Source organism: Mesoplodon densirostris, chromosome 2 (assembly GCF_025265405.1).
Source record: "Mesoplodon densirostris isolate mMesDen1 chromosome 2, mMesDen1 primary haplotype, whole genome shotgun sequence".
In the NCBI taxonomy this organism is placed as follows: Eukaryota; Metazoa; Chordata; class Mammalia; order Artiodactyla; family Ziphiidae; genus Mesoplodon; species Mesoplodon densirostris.
The window spans coordinates 148,894,518-148,914,083 of record NC_082662.1 but is presented as its reverse complement, the minus strand read 5'-3'; the positions used below and the strand labels follow the sequence as shown (position 1 = coordinate 148,914,083).

The 19,566-nt window shown below is 38.4% G+C and overlaps 2 protein-coding genes across 3 annotated transcripts in view; one reads left to right on the top strand and one right to left on the bottom strand.

Moving 5' to 3' along the window:
* The window catches only part of PLA2G4A (phospholipase A2 group IVA), a 165,250-nt gene that overhangs the window by 4,493 nt on the left and 141,191 nt on the right, over positions 1 to 19,566 (top strand). The window lies entirely within an intron of this gene.
* Positions 5,402 to 5,929, bottom strand: LOC132483228 (double homeobox protein A-like). The gene has a single exon (XM_060088498.1). The coding sequence runs from the start codon at positions 5,927 to 5,929 to the stop codon at positions 5,402 to 5,404; it is 528 nt and encodes a 175-aa protein (XP_059944481.1).

Below are 19,566 nucleotides of genomic sequence, written 5' to 3'. Positions count from 1 at the left end.
TTTTTTTTTTTTGTGGTACGCGGCCTCTCACTGTTGTGGCCTTTCCCGTTGCGGAGCACAGGCTCCGGACGCGCAGGCTCAGCGGCCATGGCTCACGGGCCCAGCCGCTCCGCAGCATGTGGGATCTTCCCGGACCGGGGCACGAACCCGTGTCCCCTGCATCGGCAGGCAGACTCTCAACCACTGCGCCACCAGGGAAGCCCTGTTCCTGCTTTTTGATACCACTATTTGCCTGAGAAAAAGAGATGTGCCCAAATTTTGCTACTCTTGCCATTCTGTGATTCTCAGTTTTTTGGATTCTCTGTGATTCTTAGTCTACCCTCAGAACAATTCTTTGAAAATACAGTTTATCTCTCCTCTATACAAATATATAATAAGCTTAAATATTGATAATTCAGTGCTCGCCATAAGCAGATTTATGAACTGCACAACCAGTCTGATCACTTATTGAATGAATTCAAATAGCTTTAGAGAAACTCAGCAATCACCTATAAGTGATCCCGGTCAGAGTTTAGTAACCACTGAGTCAAAGATGAAGAGCTGAGAGATCAAGTTGCACTCATTTTCCTGGAAGGGAAAGGGAAAGGGAAGGGAATGCACTTGTAAATCAGCTGCTCCCTTTTCCTTAAACTTCCTCTTCATTTGCTTGACTTCTGGAGTCTATAGGGAAATTTAGGTATTTTAGGTAACAGTATGTTTTGAATTAGAAAACAAATATCTAGGGCTTCCCTGGTGGTGCAGTGGTTGAGAGTCCGCCTGCCGATGCAGGGGACACGGGTTCGTGCCCCGGTCTGGGAGGATCCCACATGCCGCGGAGTGGCTGGGCCCGTGAGCCATGGCCACTGAGCCTGCGCATCCGGAGCCTGTGCTCCGCAACGGGAGAGGCCACAACAGTGAGAGGCCCACATACCACAAAAAGAAAACAAATATCTATAATATGTGTAATTTCAGTATTCCATAGTACGAAAAACTCATGTAATTATAACACTCAGGTTAGTTTTCATTTTATTATTTAATTTACAATCTGTTTTCTGATTACCTAGTTTGAGAAAAATATCAGAGGGACAATAATACCTTTCGTTTGCATAGCATTTTGTGGTTTATAAAGAGATTGCTCAAGAACTTTATTCCCACAATAACCATGTAGGTTAGCAGAGCAAATATTCACATTTTGCAGATGTGAAAAGATATATCTCTGTTGGAAAGTTAAATAGCTTATTTAATATCCGAGTCTTATGATTTCCATTTTGATGCATTTTGTATGTTTCAATTAACTAATTGATTGGTTTATATTTCCAGTTTTGATGCATGTTATTTAAGACTGTCAACCTCCTCCTATTTGTTAACATCAGAAAAATTATAGGGGAAGAACCAGAAAGTACACATCCTAATGCACGTTTCCATATTAACTCAATTGTTCTGCTCTTATAACTGGATTACTGATTGACATAACAGAGGAAATTGCACAAATTTAAGAATGATTGAAGAAGTAGCATATGATTTAGAATTTCTTATTTTGTAACTATTTAGCATTTTATAAAGATATATGCCACTTTAAGACAATAAAGTATATGAAGTTTAATCCAAAAATACAAAAGAGATGTATTATGAGTTGTATAAGAAACACTAATTCTACCAATGGTTTTACTTTCATGTGGTAATAGAGCATTTTTTTAGAATATTCTGAGTATAACCTACAGAGCCTATGGTTCTTTTTGGCTCATTAATCCTGGTGGTTGGCATAAAGCATTTGTATCAAAATGGTTACTCTAACCTTGGATTTATCATTTGTAGAAAAAAATCATTATTATTTTACCTTTCCGAACAACCCAGTAGCTTATGGTATACCAGGTATTCCTTTTCAGTAGTAAAAATCAACTTTAGTTATAACGTTGGCTTATTATACATATGTATAACTTCATAACAAATAATACATAATAGGTCATGTTTGACTGCTAGATGCAACTTCACCACTAGAAACATTAGGTCAGCAAATGGCTTCTGAATTTCAAAGTCAGTAAATTGACACACTTCCTATTTGCCTCATACTCTTACATCCACAGCTTTAATAAGATAAGCAAGTTGGGCGCAGTACCTCAGCAATAAACTGGGGTGTTAGACTCTGTATGTATTCTTGTGGGATTCCTGGATCTGTAATTGTAGAAGAGACAATGTCTGCCTGGGTTAGTCTAGGGGCAGGAAAATGGTGTCTTTAAGTTTTCTTCAGGCTCTCTCTTATTTTTCTTTTAATTAATTAATTAATTAATTAATTTTGGCCATGCTGTGCGGCATGCAGGATCTTAATTCCCTAACCAGGGATCGAACCAGTGCCCCCTGCAGTGGAAGTGTGGAGTCTTAACCACTGGGCCACCAGGGAAGTCCCCAGGCTCTCATTTGTTATTACTTGAAACAAAAGGGTAATCCATTTTGTGGACTGTTTACATGTAGTTGATGCAATATTATGAAAGTAGTAAGAAAACTAATTTAGAGCAATTAAGTAAGAATTTATAGAAAAGTACTCTGGAGTAAAGTATCTAAAGATGCATGCAGTTATGAGGATATGCTGTGTAGATTCCGGCATCTATAATTAAGATATCTTAATATCCATCAGTCCCTTGTTATTATCTACCACAAAGCTCAAACAGGTATCAACTTCCTTCCCATTTAACTGTCATGAAGAAGAGGCAGATGAGTTTAAAACCGGTTGAGGTCATGAACTTAGATCTCAAAGAGGTAGCACTACGGCATTTCTGTAGGTCATGGAATAGTCTTCAAAATCACTACTTTCAGTGTACAATGGGAATTCATGTTCAAATATAACTTCAAAGTATCATTATATCATTGATTAGTAGAAGATGCTATTAACATATTTTAGGAAGATTTCTCACAGCAAATTTAAATTCTAATTTAAAGAGATTTCTTAGTTAATTAAAAATTTAGTTGCAAAATATTAAGATGGTTGCTTATAATCTGCTGCTTGGTACTTATTTTTTGAGGTAGTGACAATCAGGGATTTATATTTAAAATATATAAAAGTCCACAATGTTTATATGAGATATATTTTTCTTATCCTTAACACTGACGATCCCTCTGTTGTCAATGAAAAGCAATAAAAGAATCAGTTTTGTGAAACTCATTCAGTGTTTGCAGAAAATTTTACTATCTGCTTAAATTATGTGTTAAATTGACAAGTTGGCTTGGTTGATTAATACCTTATGAGCTATTGTCACAATGAAAAGAACATTCTTGTATGAATTACAATTTTCTGTGAAGAAAAGAATTTCTAGATACTATTTCATGAATATATGTAGCATGCCTAGGAAAAGAGTAGGGAAAATGTACCTTTTAAAATACTTAGAAAAGGAAGAGGTATTAGAAGCAATTTAGATAGTCTGTACTCTCTTTTTCACTTAAGAATTTTACCTGTTGGGTCAAGAAAAAAAAAAGGCAGATGCTAATATAATCCAGGAATTTTTGATCACTGGGCTGTGCATTTAGTCCTTCACCAGTTCAGTATGTTTTAATTAATACGAACTACATGCTAGGCACTGTCCTACATTTAGGGCATACATGGGTGAATAAAGAGTTCATTCCCTCTTGGAGGAGAGAGATGATAATTAAGCAAATAATAAACAAATAATAAAAGAAGCAAATGGACTTTAATAGTACAGGCTAACCTGGGGAGGTGAAGGATGGAAAGGTTTCCCTGCGAGGTAAAATTTAAGCCGAGATGTGAGGGATGAGAAGCCAGGTGTGGGAGGTGCCTAGAGTGAGGGTAGTGTGGCTCAGATGGGGGCTCCAGGCAGAGAACAGCATTTGTAAATGAGCCTGGAAAGGAACAACCAAGATATCAGATGGAAAACCAGTAGTTAGGATGATGTCATGGGAACAAAGGAGGGAAAGTGCTTCCAGAGAAACAGAGGATAGGAAAGTGATGACCATATTTGAAAACTTGGAGGTCATTAGTGGTCTTTTTTAAAATTTTTAAATATTTATTTATTTGGCTGTGCCAGGTCTTAGTTGCAGCATGTGGAATCTAGTTCCCTGACCAGGGATCGAACCTGAGCCCCCTGCATTGGGAGCATGGAGTCTTAACCACTGGACCACCAGGGAAGTCCCTCATTAGTGGTCTTGATAAGAGCAGTTCCAGTGGAGTGGTGGGGACTCAGTGAGATGGCAGAAGGGATAGGAGTGGAGGACTCTGAGGACATGGATAGGTACAGTGGGAACAAATGGCCCTTTAGAGAAATCTGTCAGTAAACCCAGCATAAAAATGGAGACATGGAGGGAAAAGGAATATGGAGTTATGGGAGACTGTAACAAAGCTAGCAAATCAGATTTCCCAGTAGAAGGTAAAGGTTGATTATTCAGAAAAGAAAGGCATGGCCGTCAGAGGGAAGTACTTGAAGAAGATAGAGGGATTTTGCCTCTAGAGAGCCATGTGTGGGGCTAGGTCCGCAACAAAAGGAGGAACTCTGCCTCCTTCATGACAGGAAGAAGGAGAACCCAAGTGCCTGGGCAGAGGAGTTTGCAGATTTGCTGGTGGGAAAATGGGAACTTCCCCCTGGTGCCTTCTGTTTTCTCAGTGAAGGGAGATGAGGTCACAGCCAATAGTGAGGGTGAGGTGAGGCGAGAGACTTGAGGGGGAGAGGAAAGTCTTTCTAACATGGGACTTCAAGGGCACCAGAAAAACTTAGAAAGGCGTTGTGTAGTGGGGAGAGCCTCTTTGAGTTCTGAGAATGTAAACCTAAGATTAAAAACCAGTCTGCCAGGTTAGGTCGTTTTTCTCTAGCTATGTTTTTTTTTTTTTTCACTAGGTTGCAGATTTATTACAAAAGATATTAAAGGATATGAGTCAACAGCCATCTGGGCTAGGTATGTGAGAAGGGGCTCTGAGCTTCCATGCCCTCTTCAAGTACATCGCTTTCCTCTCCACCATGCGTTCACTAACCCAGAAGCTCTGAACCCCATCCTTCTGGGTTTTTATGGAGGCTTCAGTACATCAGCACAGTTGATCAAAGTCACAATACCACATATGTTTTGATGATTTTTACTTGAATCGGTCATTTATTTGTATGACCATAAAAGTGGTATTAATAAGTTTATTTTCATTGTCCTCGAGATCTGTTGAACTCTGAATCTAGATTCAGTCACTAGGGCTGTGTGGTACTTTGTGTCATCTGCCTCTGAGTCCTGAAGTCCTGTTTACTGTCTCCAGAAGATGAAGAAGAAGGTGAAGGTATGTTTGGAAGGTTATGTTGCCAGGAAGAGAACTGATCTGGAGTCCAGGCTGATGACATCAAATACACTGAATTTGTCTCTCTGTTCACCTTGTTCTGGCTCCAGGGAAATAAAACAGTCACTAGGGAGTGCCATTCTGTAAACCTTGAATGTGCCCATCTCAGAGATCTTGTCCCCGGTTTTGTCTTTGGGCTGAAGCTTCTTCGGGTTCTCTTTTCTTCCGGATATGGAGTCTAGATCTTCGGTTTTGAAACCAAATCTGGACTCTTGACTCTGGAACCCCAATATCTTCAGCAAGTTGCTGTCTGGAATCAGTCCCAGGATAAGGGTTTTCCGTGAACGCATTCATGAGAGTTTGTAATCGGGAAGAAGTGTAGCTGGTACGACATCGTCTGTCTCTCACACCTTGAATGTTCTCTTCAGGGTAAGCTCGGTCTTGTCTTAAGTCTAAGTTCTTCTCAGGTCTTTTCGGGAACCTGTGCCTAGCTCTTCGATTCTGAAACCATATCTGGATCCTAGACTCTTCAGTGTTGACTTCCAAAGCAAGTCTTTGTTTGAAGGCATAACCTGGGTAAGGTTTTTTGTTGAATGCATTGATGAGGATTTTCAATTGCTCTTCTGTGAATTTGGTGCGCCTGCGTCTACACTTTGTTGCCACGGCCTTGTATGGAGAATTGTCTTCGGCCATCTTGGAAGGGAGCTCCGAAGCCTGGTTCCACCAAAAGAGAGATGTCTAGCTATGTTTAAATGCTAGGAGCAAACCCAGAGAAGCCAGAAGTCTGAGTTTTGCTAGAGTGGGGTTTTTTTGTTTGTTTTTGTTTTTGAGTGTGAGTTTTTAAAGAAAGAAAATCTGGAAATCCTTAAAATGAACAACCAATACACTAAGCAAACAAAACAAAACACCTAAAACAAAAATGCGTAGAAATTCATGAACTTGTAGAATACAGATCTTTTTATCTAGGGTAATTATTAACTAGTAAGGAACAGTCACAAATTGGCTTGATTTCCAGCATTTAGTCGGCAGGGATTCAGTCTTTGTTCCTTTCAAACTCTTGGTTTCCTTGCCTAGCCAACTGCTAGGCCCAGTTCTACACTTCAGCAAATCTCAATGCCTTTACCTGTTCTAGGAGCCATCATGCTAGGCTCCGTTTCCTTCCTAGTTGCTAGAATTGTTTTCAGTTCTGAATGTTTAACCGTGGCCTTGCCTGCCTTTCTTGGATATCTAGCTAAGTTCCTGTGTAGAGTTTATATCTTACCCCTCAACTTTGCCTACTTTACTCCTTCACTAAGGCCACCTTGGTGCTCCCTGAAAGACAGTGCTTTGTAGACTTGGAACCATTACAACTCTGCAATGTAAAGAGGGCTGAAACATTCAGTAGTAATAATTGACCATTGAAAAAGAGGGTCTTTCTTTTTTTTTTTTTTGCGGTATGCGGGCCTCTCACTGTTGTGGCCTCTCCCGTTGTGGAGCACAGGCTCCGGACGCGCAGGCTCAGCGGCCATGGCTCACAGGCCCAGCCGCTCCACGGCACGTGGGATCTTCCCGGACTGGGGCACGAACCCGTGTCCCCTGCATCGGCAGGTGGACTCTCAACCACTGCGCCACCAGGGAAGCCCGAGGGTCATTCTTTTACAACTCTGTTAGCAGGATGTTCTTTCTTCAACCTGACAAAAATCTTTCATTTTGCAACTAAAAGTCATTTTCTTCTTTTTTTTTCAATCTTTAGAGTTTTAGAGAACAGCTGGTTATCATAATCACCATAATCAAACTGATATTCTTTTTAAGAACTAAAACAATTTCATTGAAATACTGACTCTTGTATTTCCTTGAAGTTAAAAAAAAATCTTCTTTTAATAAATTTTTAATTCATTAGCCATTTCTCATAATTCCTTCTATTGAAGTGCTTTAGTTTTACACTGTTGATGGCCAGGGGCTTCCGTGAATGGAAGCAGTGAGTCTGTGTGGGTCAGGCTGGGCAGGGAGGTGGGGAGGACAGATGCACTTGAGTTTGCTTCTGGCTCAGATGTTTCCCAGATGCACTGCTTGGCACTCAGGAGATGCCTCTTTGTCCTCATTCCCTCCCTACCTCAATAAGACATGTCTATCATGTGTTGGAAAGTCATCCTACACTTTATTCCTGGTTCTACCCATATGTCCTTAGGCTGTGGTATAGATATAGTTATCGAACTTCTTCCTGTCCAAAATGAAGGGGAGCATGTAACATTGCTTTTGTTAATTTCATATTTTTACAAAACCCATTGAGGCATTATATCTCATCAGCAGAAGCTCAACTGAAACATTCTTACAGATTTTATTAATATCCTTGGCACTGTTCTCCATTGTTGATCAAAGGTTGAGGAAATGTATATTTCACAATTTGGAGCAAATGAGTATTTCTAGTTCATTTCAACCTGTGTTTATTATATATAACACCTAAATATTCAGGTTGGGCTTACATGTTTATTATGGTGCTAGCAGAGTACAAAAATAACTTAGTTTTCTATTGCTTTACCCTTTATAGTACTGAAAGTCCTTCTGTCTTAAAAAATTTTACATTGAACTTTAGACTTGCATAGATGTACTCCACAGAAGTAGAGAGAGAAAACCCTTCAATGCATACACTGAGACCATTTAAGAGGTCTACTAGGCTGCATAGATTCCATGTATTTCAATATAATTGGTTTTCTTTGTAATCCAGAGTTTTTATTTTAAGAACTTTATAGTGTCAGACTATATCATGGGGTCTGTAGGCTTCACCAGACTGCCAAAGGGATCTAAGGCATAAAACATATTAAGAACTCCTGAGAATTTCCCCTCAAATGCATACTTTCTATGTACAGAGTTCTTAATCCTGCAAAAGATTGAATTTCCTGTTTATTTCAAAAGTGAATTGCCATTCACAGTGTCTAGAAGCACATTTCTAAAACTTCTTACAACCTGAAAAAAGAATGATGAACTTGAATTCCTATTGTACATTACACAATCCAGGACTTGTAGAATGCTCGTGTCATGGTTAGTGGTTTAACTTCCCAGTAACCCATGAGATGGGTGGGTGTACAGTGCCTCTGATCTTCCACAACTCCTGCTATTTTTTTCTGTCATTTTTTTCCACTTCAAGATCATAGTCAACATCCATATTTTAATTACAAGATCAACCTCATGGGCTGCTTGAAATAGTTATCGTGTTAGTTGAGAAGTAAAACAACTTCAAAATGTTATAACTCATCCAGTAATAAAATGGCTCTCATGAAACATTTAAGCCAGCATGACGGTTTTCCTGGGGGTTTTCCCTGGACTGTTTTCTTTAGAAAAAGATACGGCCTTCCCTGCTGTGGCAATCTTGGGTACGTCATAAAAAGAGGCAGCAATTAAGGAGGGAGTGGAACCCTCAACAAAACACAGATACTCCCTAGGGGAGCATATTTGCAAACCATCTGGTCTGGAGAGAGAAAGTTGTAGAAGTAAATGCACTTTTCAAAGCCCATTCCTTTTCCTGGCATTTTGTGCCACATTGTTAGGTATATTTCAAAAGCATTAACACTGATACCTCTCCAATATCAGTTTCTTTTAAGTAGAAGGTAAAACATTTTCCATTTTCTGAAAATGAACATAGTAAACACTTGTCAATGTGGTATTATTCCTTAGTGGTCTGTGTGGGAAGAGGAATTTTTAAAAACAATCCATGTTGCATTTGTAAGTCAACATCTTATAACTATGATTCACATCTAGAAAAATCTAAAAGATGCAAATGGCTCTTTTTCAGCATTATTTGACCAATCACAGTGAGAAATTCAGTTGTTCATTTCCTTCAGATTCATATCTTGAGCCTACGTCATACCACCAGACAATAACTTGGCCATTTAAAATACTGGTCAAACTAACTTGTATACACATGCTCTTTTAATTTTGGCTAAATTCTCTTTTTAGCCTGAGTATGCTGGTTGGGGATGGCGGTGGGGAGAGGAGAGGGTGTAAAGAAAGGGCACCTGATTGAGAGTGGCGAGAGGAGTTCAGCTGTTTCCCTAACTGGGTGAATTCTCTAGGTTTGTTTATATCTTTAGACCTCAGCTTACAAATTTGCACAAGGTCTGTCTAGGTGGTGATTATGACTGTTTCTTCCAATTCCAAAATTTTCTGACCTTAAAATACAGCCAGAGTGACTGCTTGTTTTTGGCCACTGAAGAGGTGAAACGATGGAAAATAACAGCAAACTGGAAGGTCAGAGAAAGAAAACCAGAAAACTGGCTCTGGAGTGAGGAGACATTCTTGCTTTGTCTGTAATGCAGCATGTGAAACTGGGCCAGCCAGTTTTCTGGCCCTTAAAATAGTCAGGTTTATCTGGATTTGTACTTCCCAATTGTGAAGTGGTAAAACAAATTACATTATGCGTTGTGTTTCATTTATGTACTCTGTGTGTGTGTGTGTGTGTGTGTGTGTTTGTGTGCACTTTCAAAATAACCAGATGAAGATGAGGGAGGCTGGTCCATCTAAATAATGCTGTGCTCTCTCTTCTTCTTTATCTACTCACAATCCTAGTTTAGGTTCTTGTATGATATCTGGACTCCTCTGGCTGGTTGCCCCTCCCTCCTCAAATGCCACTTTTCTCCATTAACAACTGTATGCATCTTTGTTTAACTGTTATATTTATATTATTGAACTGTGCTATAGACTGAATTGTGCCCCTCCCCATTCATATATTAAAGTCCTAACCCCCCAGTCCCTGAGAATGTGACTGTATTTGGAGATCAGGCCTTTAAAGAGGTGATTGAGTTAAAATGAGGCCCTTAGGATGGGTTCTCATCCAGTTGACTGGTGTGATTATAACAAGAGGAAATTTGAACACCCTAAGGACACTAGGGGAGCATGGGTACAGAGGAAAGACCATGTGAGGATTCAGGGAGAAGATAGCATCTTCAAGCCAGGAGGAAAGGCCTCAGAAGAAACCAAACCTGCCGGACACTTTGATCTTAGCCTTCTGGCCTCTAGAACTGTCAGAAAATGTTTCTGTTGTTTAAGCCATGTAGGTTGTGGTGTTTAATTATAGTAGCCCTGGCAAACTAATACAAAGTGTCACTTCCACCCTGTCCCCTCTCTCTTCCTGTCCTTTAGAGGCTTTTGTAGAATGGCTGAATGATGTCGAAAGAAAATCTAGTATGAGTCAGAGGGTCAGGATTCTAGGGCCAACTCAACATTTGTCACCCAGATGACCTGAGGAACGTTGCTTAGTCTTTCTGGGAGACAGTATTCCTTGTAAAGTGTGAGTAAGGGGGACCATCTGCCTCAGTTTGAGTTCTCAGTGATTTTTAGACAAATCACTCATGCTTTATCTCTAAAATGGCAATAATAATCCCTCTCTTATTACGAAGACAAAACAAGATGGCGTACATAAATCACTTAGCACAATAACACTGGCATCTGGGAAATGCATAATGTGAACTTTTGAAATTAAGCATTCAGATTAGTAATTGCTGAGATATCTTCCAGCTTGTCATTCCAGGTTCTATAATTACGCTCTACTTCCCCTTGATTATTTCTCAACCCAAAACCTCATCTATGGTCTAATCAGTTTTCCCCAGTAATCCATATAAATTTCAAGTTTGTTGATTCATCCTTTAGTAAATAGTAATTGGGTGATCACTCGGGGCCCAACAAGAATACAGGGAGAAGGAGACAGAACTTCCCTCTTGTTGTTCACAGCTAGAGGAGACATACCCTCTAAATAATGGTGATAGAGTACATAACTCTGCGGTAGGAGATACCAAGGAGAAATACAAGAGTCCTAACCATGTAGATAAAGAGATGGTTTACTTCAGAGAGTGAGTTTATACAGAATCCTGAAGGACAGGAAGAGACTATCCTGCACAGAAGGTGTGTGGGGGAGGGAGTTCCCTGGTGGTCCAGTGGTTAGGACTCTGCGCTTTCACTGCCAAGACCTGGGTTCGATTCCTGGTCCAGGAACTAAAATCCCACAGGTCGCATGCAGCACGGCCAAAAAATAAAAGGTATGTGGGAGAGAATTAAGGAGGGTTTTGGGTGGCTGGGTGGCACCGGTGAGAGCCTAAGATGGGATGGGGCATCTCCACTGTGCCTGCAGCTTGCTGTTCATGGCCTTTTCCTAGAGCACATGTTTCTACCCCCATTTCTAGACATCTAGGCCCTTTTGTGGTTTCAAATATCAGCTCAGATATTTGCCTTTTCTAGCAAGCCTTGTTTATTTTAAACCAGTTGAATCTTTCTCTGCTCTGAAACTCCAGTAGATATTCCATATATATTTGTCAGGTTAAATAATGAACTTTCAATAATACAAATTTGAGAGATGAAGGAGCAGTGTCAGTGGCCTAGGAATAAAAGCAGAGTGGAAAAATTCAATTCATAAGGAATACTGTGGATGGACATCAGTGAGGGACCAGGCATCTCACTGGGGGACCTGAGAGGCATGTACCATACTCTTGGGTTCCTGGCTTGAGAAATAGACCCAGTTCATTAATCTGTGCCTTTGTATCTGGTGGCATGCTTGTCTATTTCCTTGGGAACAGGGCAGTTCTCTTAACAGGTTTTCTGTATTAAACTTAGGGTACAGCCTAAGAGTTCTAATATAAAGCAGCTCATGTACTTAATTCTTATTGTTTCTTCATTCCTCTGTGCCTGTGGATGATATCAAACCCTTTGCTTAGCCTAGGTTTTAAAAAACCAACAGCAAAATAATTTAAGAATTTAAAACTTTATTAATGCCCTAGTAACTTTAGTAATGCCTTGGTATGTATGAATGAAGATGATGGAAACAATAATGCACTTCATGCCTTCACGCTTTTAGAACATCCTTTTATATCCAGAATAATGGAGAAAGCTTTGAATTTTGAAGCAGATAAATCAGAGCCATATACACACACACACACACACACACACACACATATATGTATGTATATATATATAATTTAATGGATTAGAAACAGCAGGACTTTTTAATCTCTATTAAAACTCATTGTTGAGTATGATAAAGTACACAGTCTTTATAAAATGTGCTCAACAAATTTGCCTACTTGAATTTCTTAGAAATCTCCATAGAACCAAATAAGTCTCAGGAATTTGGGGGAAAGCATCAGTTTCCTAAAAATTCCTAAAAATGTTAATTTTGTATATTTATGACTCACTAGGTACTATGCTTAATGATTGACATACTTTTTCTCATTTCATCCTCCCACTGCCTCTGTGAGGTGTGGGGACAATTTCCCCTATTTTATAGATAAAGAAACAATCATAATTGTTTTGGGGCTCCATGAACTGCACCCATATAAGACAGCAAACTTGGGCTTCCCTGGTGGCGCAGTGGTTGAGAGTCTGCCTGCCGATGCAGGGGACACGGGTTCGTGCCCCGGTCTGGGAAGATCCCACATGCCACGGAGCGGCTAGGCCCGTGAGCCATGGCCTCTGAGCCTGCGCGTCCGGAGCCTGTGCTCCGCAACGGGAGAGGCCACAACAGTGAGAGGCCCGCGTACCGCAAAAAAAAAAAAAAAAAAAAAAAAAAAAACAACAAACTTAACTGGTCAATGTTGTGTGTGTTCTGATGCTCCATCCATGACCTGTTCCCCATCTATCTCCCTCTCTTCAGGCCTTCCTATTCCCTAAGACACAACAATATTGAAATTAGGCCAATTAATAACCCTACAATGGTCTTTAAGTGTTCAGATGAAAGGAAAACTCATGTGTCTCTCATTTTAAATCAAAAACTAGAAATAAGTTTAAACTTAGTGAGGAAGGCATGTTGAAAGTTGAGATCAGTCAAAAGCTAGGCCTCTTGTACCAAACAGTTAGCTAAGTTGTAAATGCAAAGGAAAAGTTCTTGAGGAAATTAAAATGCTACTCTAGTGAACACATGAATGATAAGAAAGTGAAACAGCCTTATTGCTGATATGGAGAAAGTTTTAGTGGAATGGATAGAAGATCCAACCAGCCACATTTCCTTCAACCAAACCCTAATCCTGAGCAAGGCTCTAACTCTCTTCAGTTCTATGAAGACTGAGAGAAGTGAGGAAGCTGCAGAAGAAAAGTTTGAGTCTAGCAGAGGTTGTTTCATGAGGTTTCAGGAAGGAAGCCATCTCTAAAACGTCAAAGTGCAAGATGAAGCAGCAAATGCTGATGTAGAAGCTGCAGCAAGTTATCCAGAGGATCTAGCTGAGATCATTAATGAAGGTGGTTACACCAAACAACTGATTTTCAATGGAGATGAAACAATATTCTAATGGAGGAAGATGCCATCTAGGATTTTCATAGCTAGAGAGGAGAAGTCAATGCCTGGCTTCAAAGTTTCAAAGGATAGGTTGATTTTATTGTTAGGGGCTAATGCATCTGGCAACTTTAAGTTGAAGCCAGTGCTCACTTACCATTCTGAAAATCTCAGGGCCCTTAAGAATTATGCTGAATCTACTCTGCCTATACTCTATAAATGGAAACACAAAGCCTGGGTGACAGCATATCTGTTTAGAACATGATTTACTGAATATTTTAAGTCTACTGTTGAGACCTACTTCTCAAAAAAAGGATGCCTTTCAAAATATTACTACTGCTCACTGACAATGCACCTGGTCACCCAAGAGCTCTGACAGAGATGTACAATGAAATTAATGTTGTTTTTATGCCTGTTGACACAACATCAATTCATTTGACTTTCAAGTCTTATTCTTTAAGAAGTATACATTTTTGTAAGGCTATAGCTGCCATAGATAGTGATTCCTCTGATGGATCTGGGCAAAGGCAATGGAAAACTTTCTGGAATGGATTCACCATTCTAGATTCCATGAAGAACATTTGTGATTCATGGGAAGAGGTCACAATATCAACATTAAAGGAAGTTTATAAGAAGTTGATTCTAACCTTCATGGATGACTTTCAGGAGTTCAAGATTTCAGTGGAGGAAGTAACTGCAGATGTGGTGGAAATAACAGGAGAACTAGAATTAGAGGTGGAGCCTGAAGATGTGACTGAATTTCGGCAATCTCATGATAAAACTTGAAAGGATGAGGAGTTGCTTCTTATGGATGAGCAAAGAAAGTGGTTTCTTGAGATCGAATCTACTCCTGGTGAAGATGCTGTGAAGATTGTTGAAATGCCAGTAAAAAGTTTAAAACATTACATAAACTTAGTTGATAAAGCAATAGCAGGGTTTGAGAGGATTGACTCAAATTTTGTTTTGTTTTAATATTTATTTATTTAATTTTTTGGAGGGGGCTGTGTCAGGTCTTAGTTGTAGCACTCAGGCTCAGTAGTTGCAGCATGCAGGCTCTGTAGTTGTGGTGCATGGGTTTTCTAGTTGTGGCCTGTGTGCTTCATAGTTGCAGTGCATGGGCTTGGTGGCCCCTCGGCATGTGGGATCTTAGTTCCCCAACCAGGGATCGAACCCATGTCCCCTGCACTGGAAGGCTGATTCTTAACCACTGGACCACCAGGGAAGTCCCTTGACTCCAATTTTGAAAAAGGTTCTACTGTGGGTAAAATGTTCTCAAACAGCATTGCATGCCACAGAGAAATTCTTCTTGTAAGGAAGAGTCAATTGAGGCAGTAAACTTCATGGTTGTCTCATTTTAAGAAATTGCTACACACACAAAAAAGAAATTGCCATAGTCACCCCAACCTTCAGAAACCACCATCCTGATCAGTCAGCAGCCATCAACATCGAGGCCAGACTCTCCACCAGCAAAAGATTATTATTCACTAAAGGCTGAGATGATGGTTAGCCATAAAGTATTTTAAATTAAGGTTTGTACATTGTTCTTTTGGATACAATGCTACTGCACACTCAGTAGACTACATTACAATGTAAATATAACTTTTATATGCACTGGAAAACCAAAAACTTTTTGTGACTCGGTTTATTGAGATATTTGCTTTGTTGTGGTGGTCTGGAACCAAACCTGCAATATCTCTGTGGTATACTTGTGATAACCTCTTATTTTCCTGTTGTCCTGTAACTCTAGGCAGGGAAAGAGAATGACAAAACACTCTAGTCTGGGTTTTTTTGGTATGTTTTTGTTTGTTTGTTTGTTTGTTTTTCACCTTTCCCAGAGAAGTCCATCTTGCCCTGACAACATGACTAACAGGGTTTTGGACAGACCACACAATATGAAGCATTCACTGAAAGTCAACAGTTGCATTGCACAGGCAAGTGTGTGTTGAAAAGTGTATCTGAATTTCCCTTTCAATAGTGTTCAGGAAGTTTTTAATTACAGGGCAGCCAAGGAAAAAAAAAGAAAGAAAGAAATAAAAGAAACTATGAGCTTCATATCTCTTGCTTCAGACTTAAAAGACTGTATACTCACCAAGACTGGTTATTCAGCTTAGTTATAAAAAACAAAAAAACCCAAAACTGCTGTTTTATGAGTATTCACTCATGATATCATTCATGATACATCATTCATGACAGTGGTTATGCAAATTAGTTGCAATAATGTTTCCAGGCTAAGCTACTTGTTTGGGGGAAGATATTTTCCTGGTATTTAATGTGGCTAGGTGGACAGAAATGCCTTAATTTCACAGAAACCTAAAATATCTACTGTTACTATTAACAGTTTAGGGGGAAAAGGATGAATGGGTGCCTATTTGTAACTGGAACTGAAAATGTCGTCACTGTCTGGCAATAATGATTTTGCCAATGAATGAATTGGCATTGGTCATAATGAATAATGACCAATGATTTTATTCTGAAGAAAGTGAACTTTACCCAATAATTTTTCCATATAACTCCTTTGTTACTTCTTTTGAGCATAACTTTGGAATGAAAATTGTACATATAAATTACATCTATCCTCATGTATTGGACTTTTAAACTATTTTTTTATTTTGAAATAATTTAAGGTAAGAAATTGCAAAAATATGGAACTTCCCTGGTGGTCCAGTGGTTAAGACTTTGCCTTCCAATGTGGGGGGCATGGGTTTGACCTCTGGTCAGTGAGCTGAGATTCCATATGCCTCACAGCCAAAAAACCAAAACATAAAACAGAAGCAATATTGTAACAAATTTAATAAAGACTTTTTAAAAATGGTCCACATCAAAAAAAAATTGCAAAAAAAAACCCTTCCATATATTCTTTACCCAGATTTCCCAAATATAATATCTTGAATAGCCATAGTTCATTATCAAAACCAGGAAACTGACATTGGTAGAATGATATTAACTAAACTACAAACCTTATTTGGATTTTATTAGTCTTTTGTATGTATTAGATTTTATCGAGACTGACAACCTCTGCCTTTTGATTGGAGGGTAAAATTCATTCACATTTAATATTATAGTTATCTGCAGTGGTTGTTCCAAGACTCCTGGTGGATGCCTGAAATCTCAGGTATGCTGTATCCTACATATATTATGTTTTTTCTTATTCATACCTATGATAAAGTTTAATTTATAAATTAGGCACAGTAAAAGTTTACCAACAATAACTAATAATAAAATAGAACAATTACAGCAATATATGTAATGAAAGTTATATGAATTTGGTCTCTCAAAGTATTTTATGGTACAAATTTAATACCTTTTCCATCTTAGCTAAGCAGCTATCTGCACTGTAGCAGTAACATTTGCAGTTTGAGGTGTGACAGCGAAACTAGCATGGATTTCTTTTTTCTTCTTCACAGTTTCACAGATAAAAGATTCCTTCTTACTGTAGATCCTAGCACCCTCAGCATACAATTTTTTTCCTTTCCTTAAGTTGAGAACATTCACCTTTTCATTTATAGGAAGCACTTTACAGTTTCTCTTTGGCATATCCGAATTGCCAGCATCACTACACTTGTGCTTTGGGACCATTATTAAGTGAAATAAGGGTTACTTGAATTCAAACACTGAGATACTGCAACAGTCAATTTTATAACCAGGATGGCTACTAAGTGGCTAATGGGTAGAATACTTTGGACAAAGGGATGATTCATATTCAAGGTAGAATGGAGCAGGATATTATGAGATTTCATCATGTTGCTCAGAACAGTGCAAAATTTTAAACATGAATTATTTATTTCTGTAATTTTCCACTTAATATTTTTGGACTTCAGTTGACCACAGGTAACTGAAACTTTGGAAAGGGAAATATCAGATAAGAAGGGACTACTATATTATAGTTATGGTTGGATTTCCATCTACCATTTTGCTTTCTGTTTTCTATATATCTCATTTCGTTTTTTGTTCCTCTGTTCCTTTTGTTAAGTTGGTATCTTCTAGCAGACCATTTTAGTTCCTTTGTTGATGTTTTAACTATATTGTTGAGTGATTTTCTTAGTGGTTACTCTAGGATTTATTTCTAGGTGCACCTTAATTTATTACAATCTACTTTATGCAAATAATAACTTAATTCCAGTAAAATATAGAAACTTTGCTCTAATATAGTTCCAATCCCTCCCCACTCCTTTGTGCTATTATTATCATATATATTAATTCTATATATGTTGTAAACCCAACAATACAGTATTGTAATTTATTGCTTTACATATTCCATTTCTTTTAAAGAAGATTAAGAAGAAGAGAAAAATTGTATTTATAAAATATTTTATATTGATGTATTTATTTACAATTTCTTTCTTCCTATGGATTCAATTAACATCTTGTGTTCTTTCCTTACTCCATTATAGCCCCAATTTCTTTCCCTCTTTTGTACTATTATTTTCATATATATTACATCTTTAAGTCCAACAACACAATTTTATTATTATTATTTTATGTAATTGACTTCTAAATCAGTTAAGAGAGGAGAAAAATATATGTATTTATACCATCATTTAAAATTTTCTATATACTTACCTTTATCAGTGCTCTCTATTTCTTTGTGTGGATTTGAGTTACTATCTGGTGTCACTTCCTTTCAACCTGAACGTTTTCCACTATTTCTTGTAATGCATATCTCTTAACAAAAAAAATTATCTCAATCTGTATTGATGTGGGAATGTCTTTTTTTTTCTTCTTTTCTTGAAGGATAATTTTATTGGATATAGTATCCTTGGTTGACAGTTTTATTCTTTCAGCACTTTGAATATGTCATCCAATTGCCTTCAATCTCCATTGATGAGAAGTCATCTATTAATCTTATTTTGGTTTCCTTGTACATGATGAACCTTTTCTCTTCTGTAACTTCCAAGATTTTATTTTATTTTTGTCTTGGATACTCAACAGATAGAACTCAACAGATAGAATATGTCTAGGTTTGGATCTCTTTGTATTTTTCCCACTTGGAACTGGTTGAGCTTTTCAACAAGTTTTTAATCAAATTTGGGAAATTTTCAGCCATTATTTCTTCAAGTATTTTTTCTTTCCTTTTTTGCTCTCCCCTCTGAGATTCCACTTGCATATACATTAGTATAGTTGATGTTGTCCCCAGTCTTTGAGGCTTTGTTCATTTTTCTTCATTATTTCAATTTTATTTTTCTGTTCTTCAGATTGAATAATCTCTATTGAGGCACCTTTCAATTCACTGATTCTTCTACAAGCTCACATCTGTTTATCCTCTCTAGTAAATTTTTCAGTTATTTTTAAAATTAATTATTATTATTATTTTTTGGCTGTGTTGGGTCTTTGTTGCTGCATGCAAGCTTTCTCTCGTTGCGGCAAGTGGCGGCTACTCTTCATTGCGGTGCGCGGGCTTCTCATTGTGGTGGCTTCTCTTGTTGCAGAGCACAGGTTCTAAGCGCATGGGCTTCGGTAGTTGTAGTACACGGGCTCAGTAGTTGTGGCTCATGGGCTCTAGAGCGCAGGCTTAGTAGTTGTGGTGCATGGGCTTAGTTGCTCCATGGCATGTGGGATCTTCCCCAACCAAGGCTCAAACCTGTGTCTCCTGCATTGGCAGGCAGATTCTTAACCACTGTGCCACCAGGGAAGTCCTCAGTTATGTTTTAACTCCAGATTTTCCATTTGGTTATTTTTTCTAATGTCTATATTTCTTTATTGCTATTTTCTATTTGATATGTTATTGCATCATACTTTCCTTTAATTCATGCTTTCCTTTAATTCTGTGAACGTATAAGAGATGCTGTGAAATATTTCTTAAGTTCATAATCTGGGGCCCTTCAGAGATAGTTATTATTGACTGCTATTTTTCCTGTGTGTGGCTCACAAGGTCACAATTTCCTATTTTTCTTTTTTGTTTTTAGTGGTTGTTGTTGCTGAAAACTGGGTATTTTAGATTATATATTATAGCAACTCATGGATTCTGATCCTTTCTCTGGGAAGGTTACTGTTGCTGTTTATTTGTTTGTTTTAGTGACTTTCCTCAGCTTGTTCTATGGAGTCTTCCCCTACAACGTTCAGACTCTGTGTCAGCTCAGTTATTTTCCATTCTTGTTTTTAT

Excerpts from the sequence above, each read along its gene's own strand:
- LOC132483228 (XM_060088498.1), bottom strand. The coding sequence starts at position 5,929 with ATGGCCGAAGACAATTCTCCATACAAGGCCGTGGCAACAAAGTGTAGA.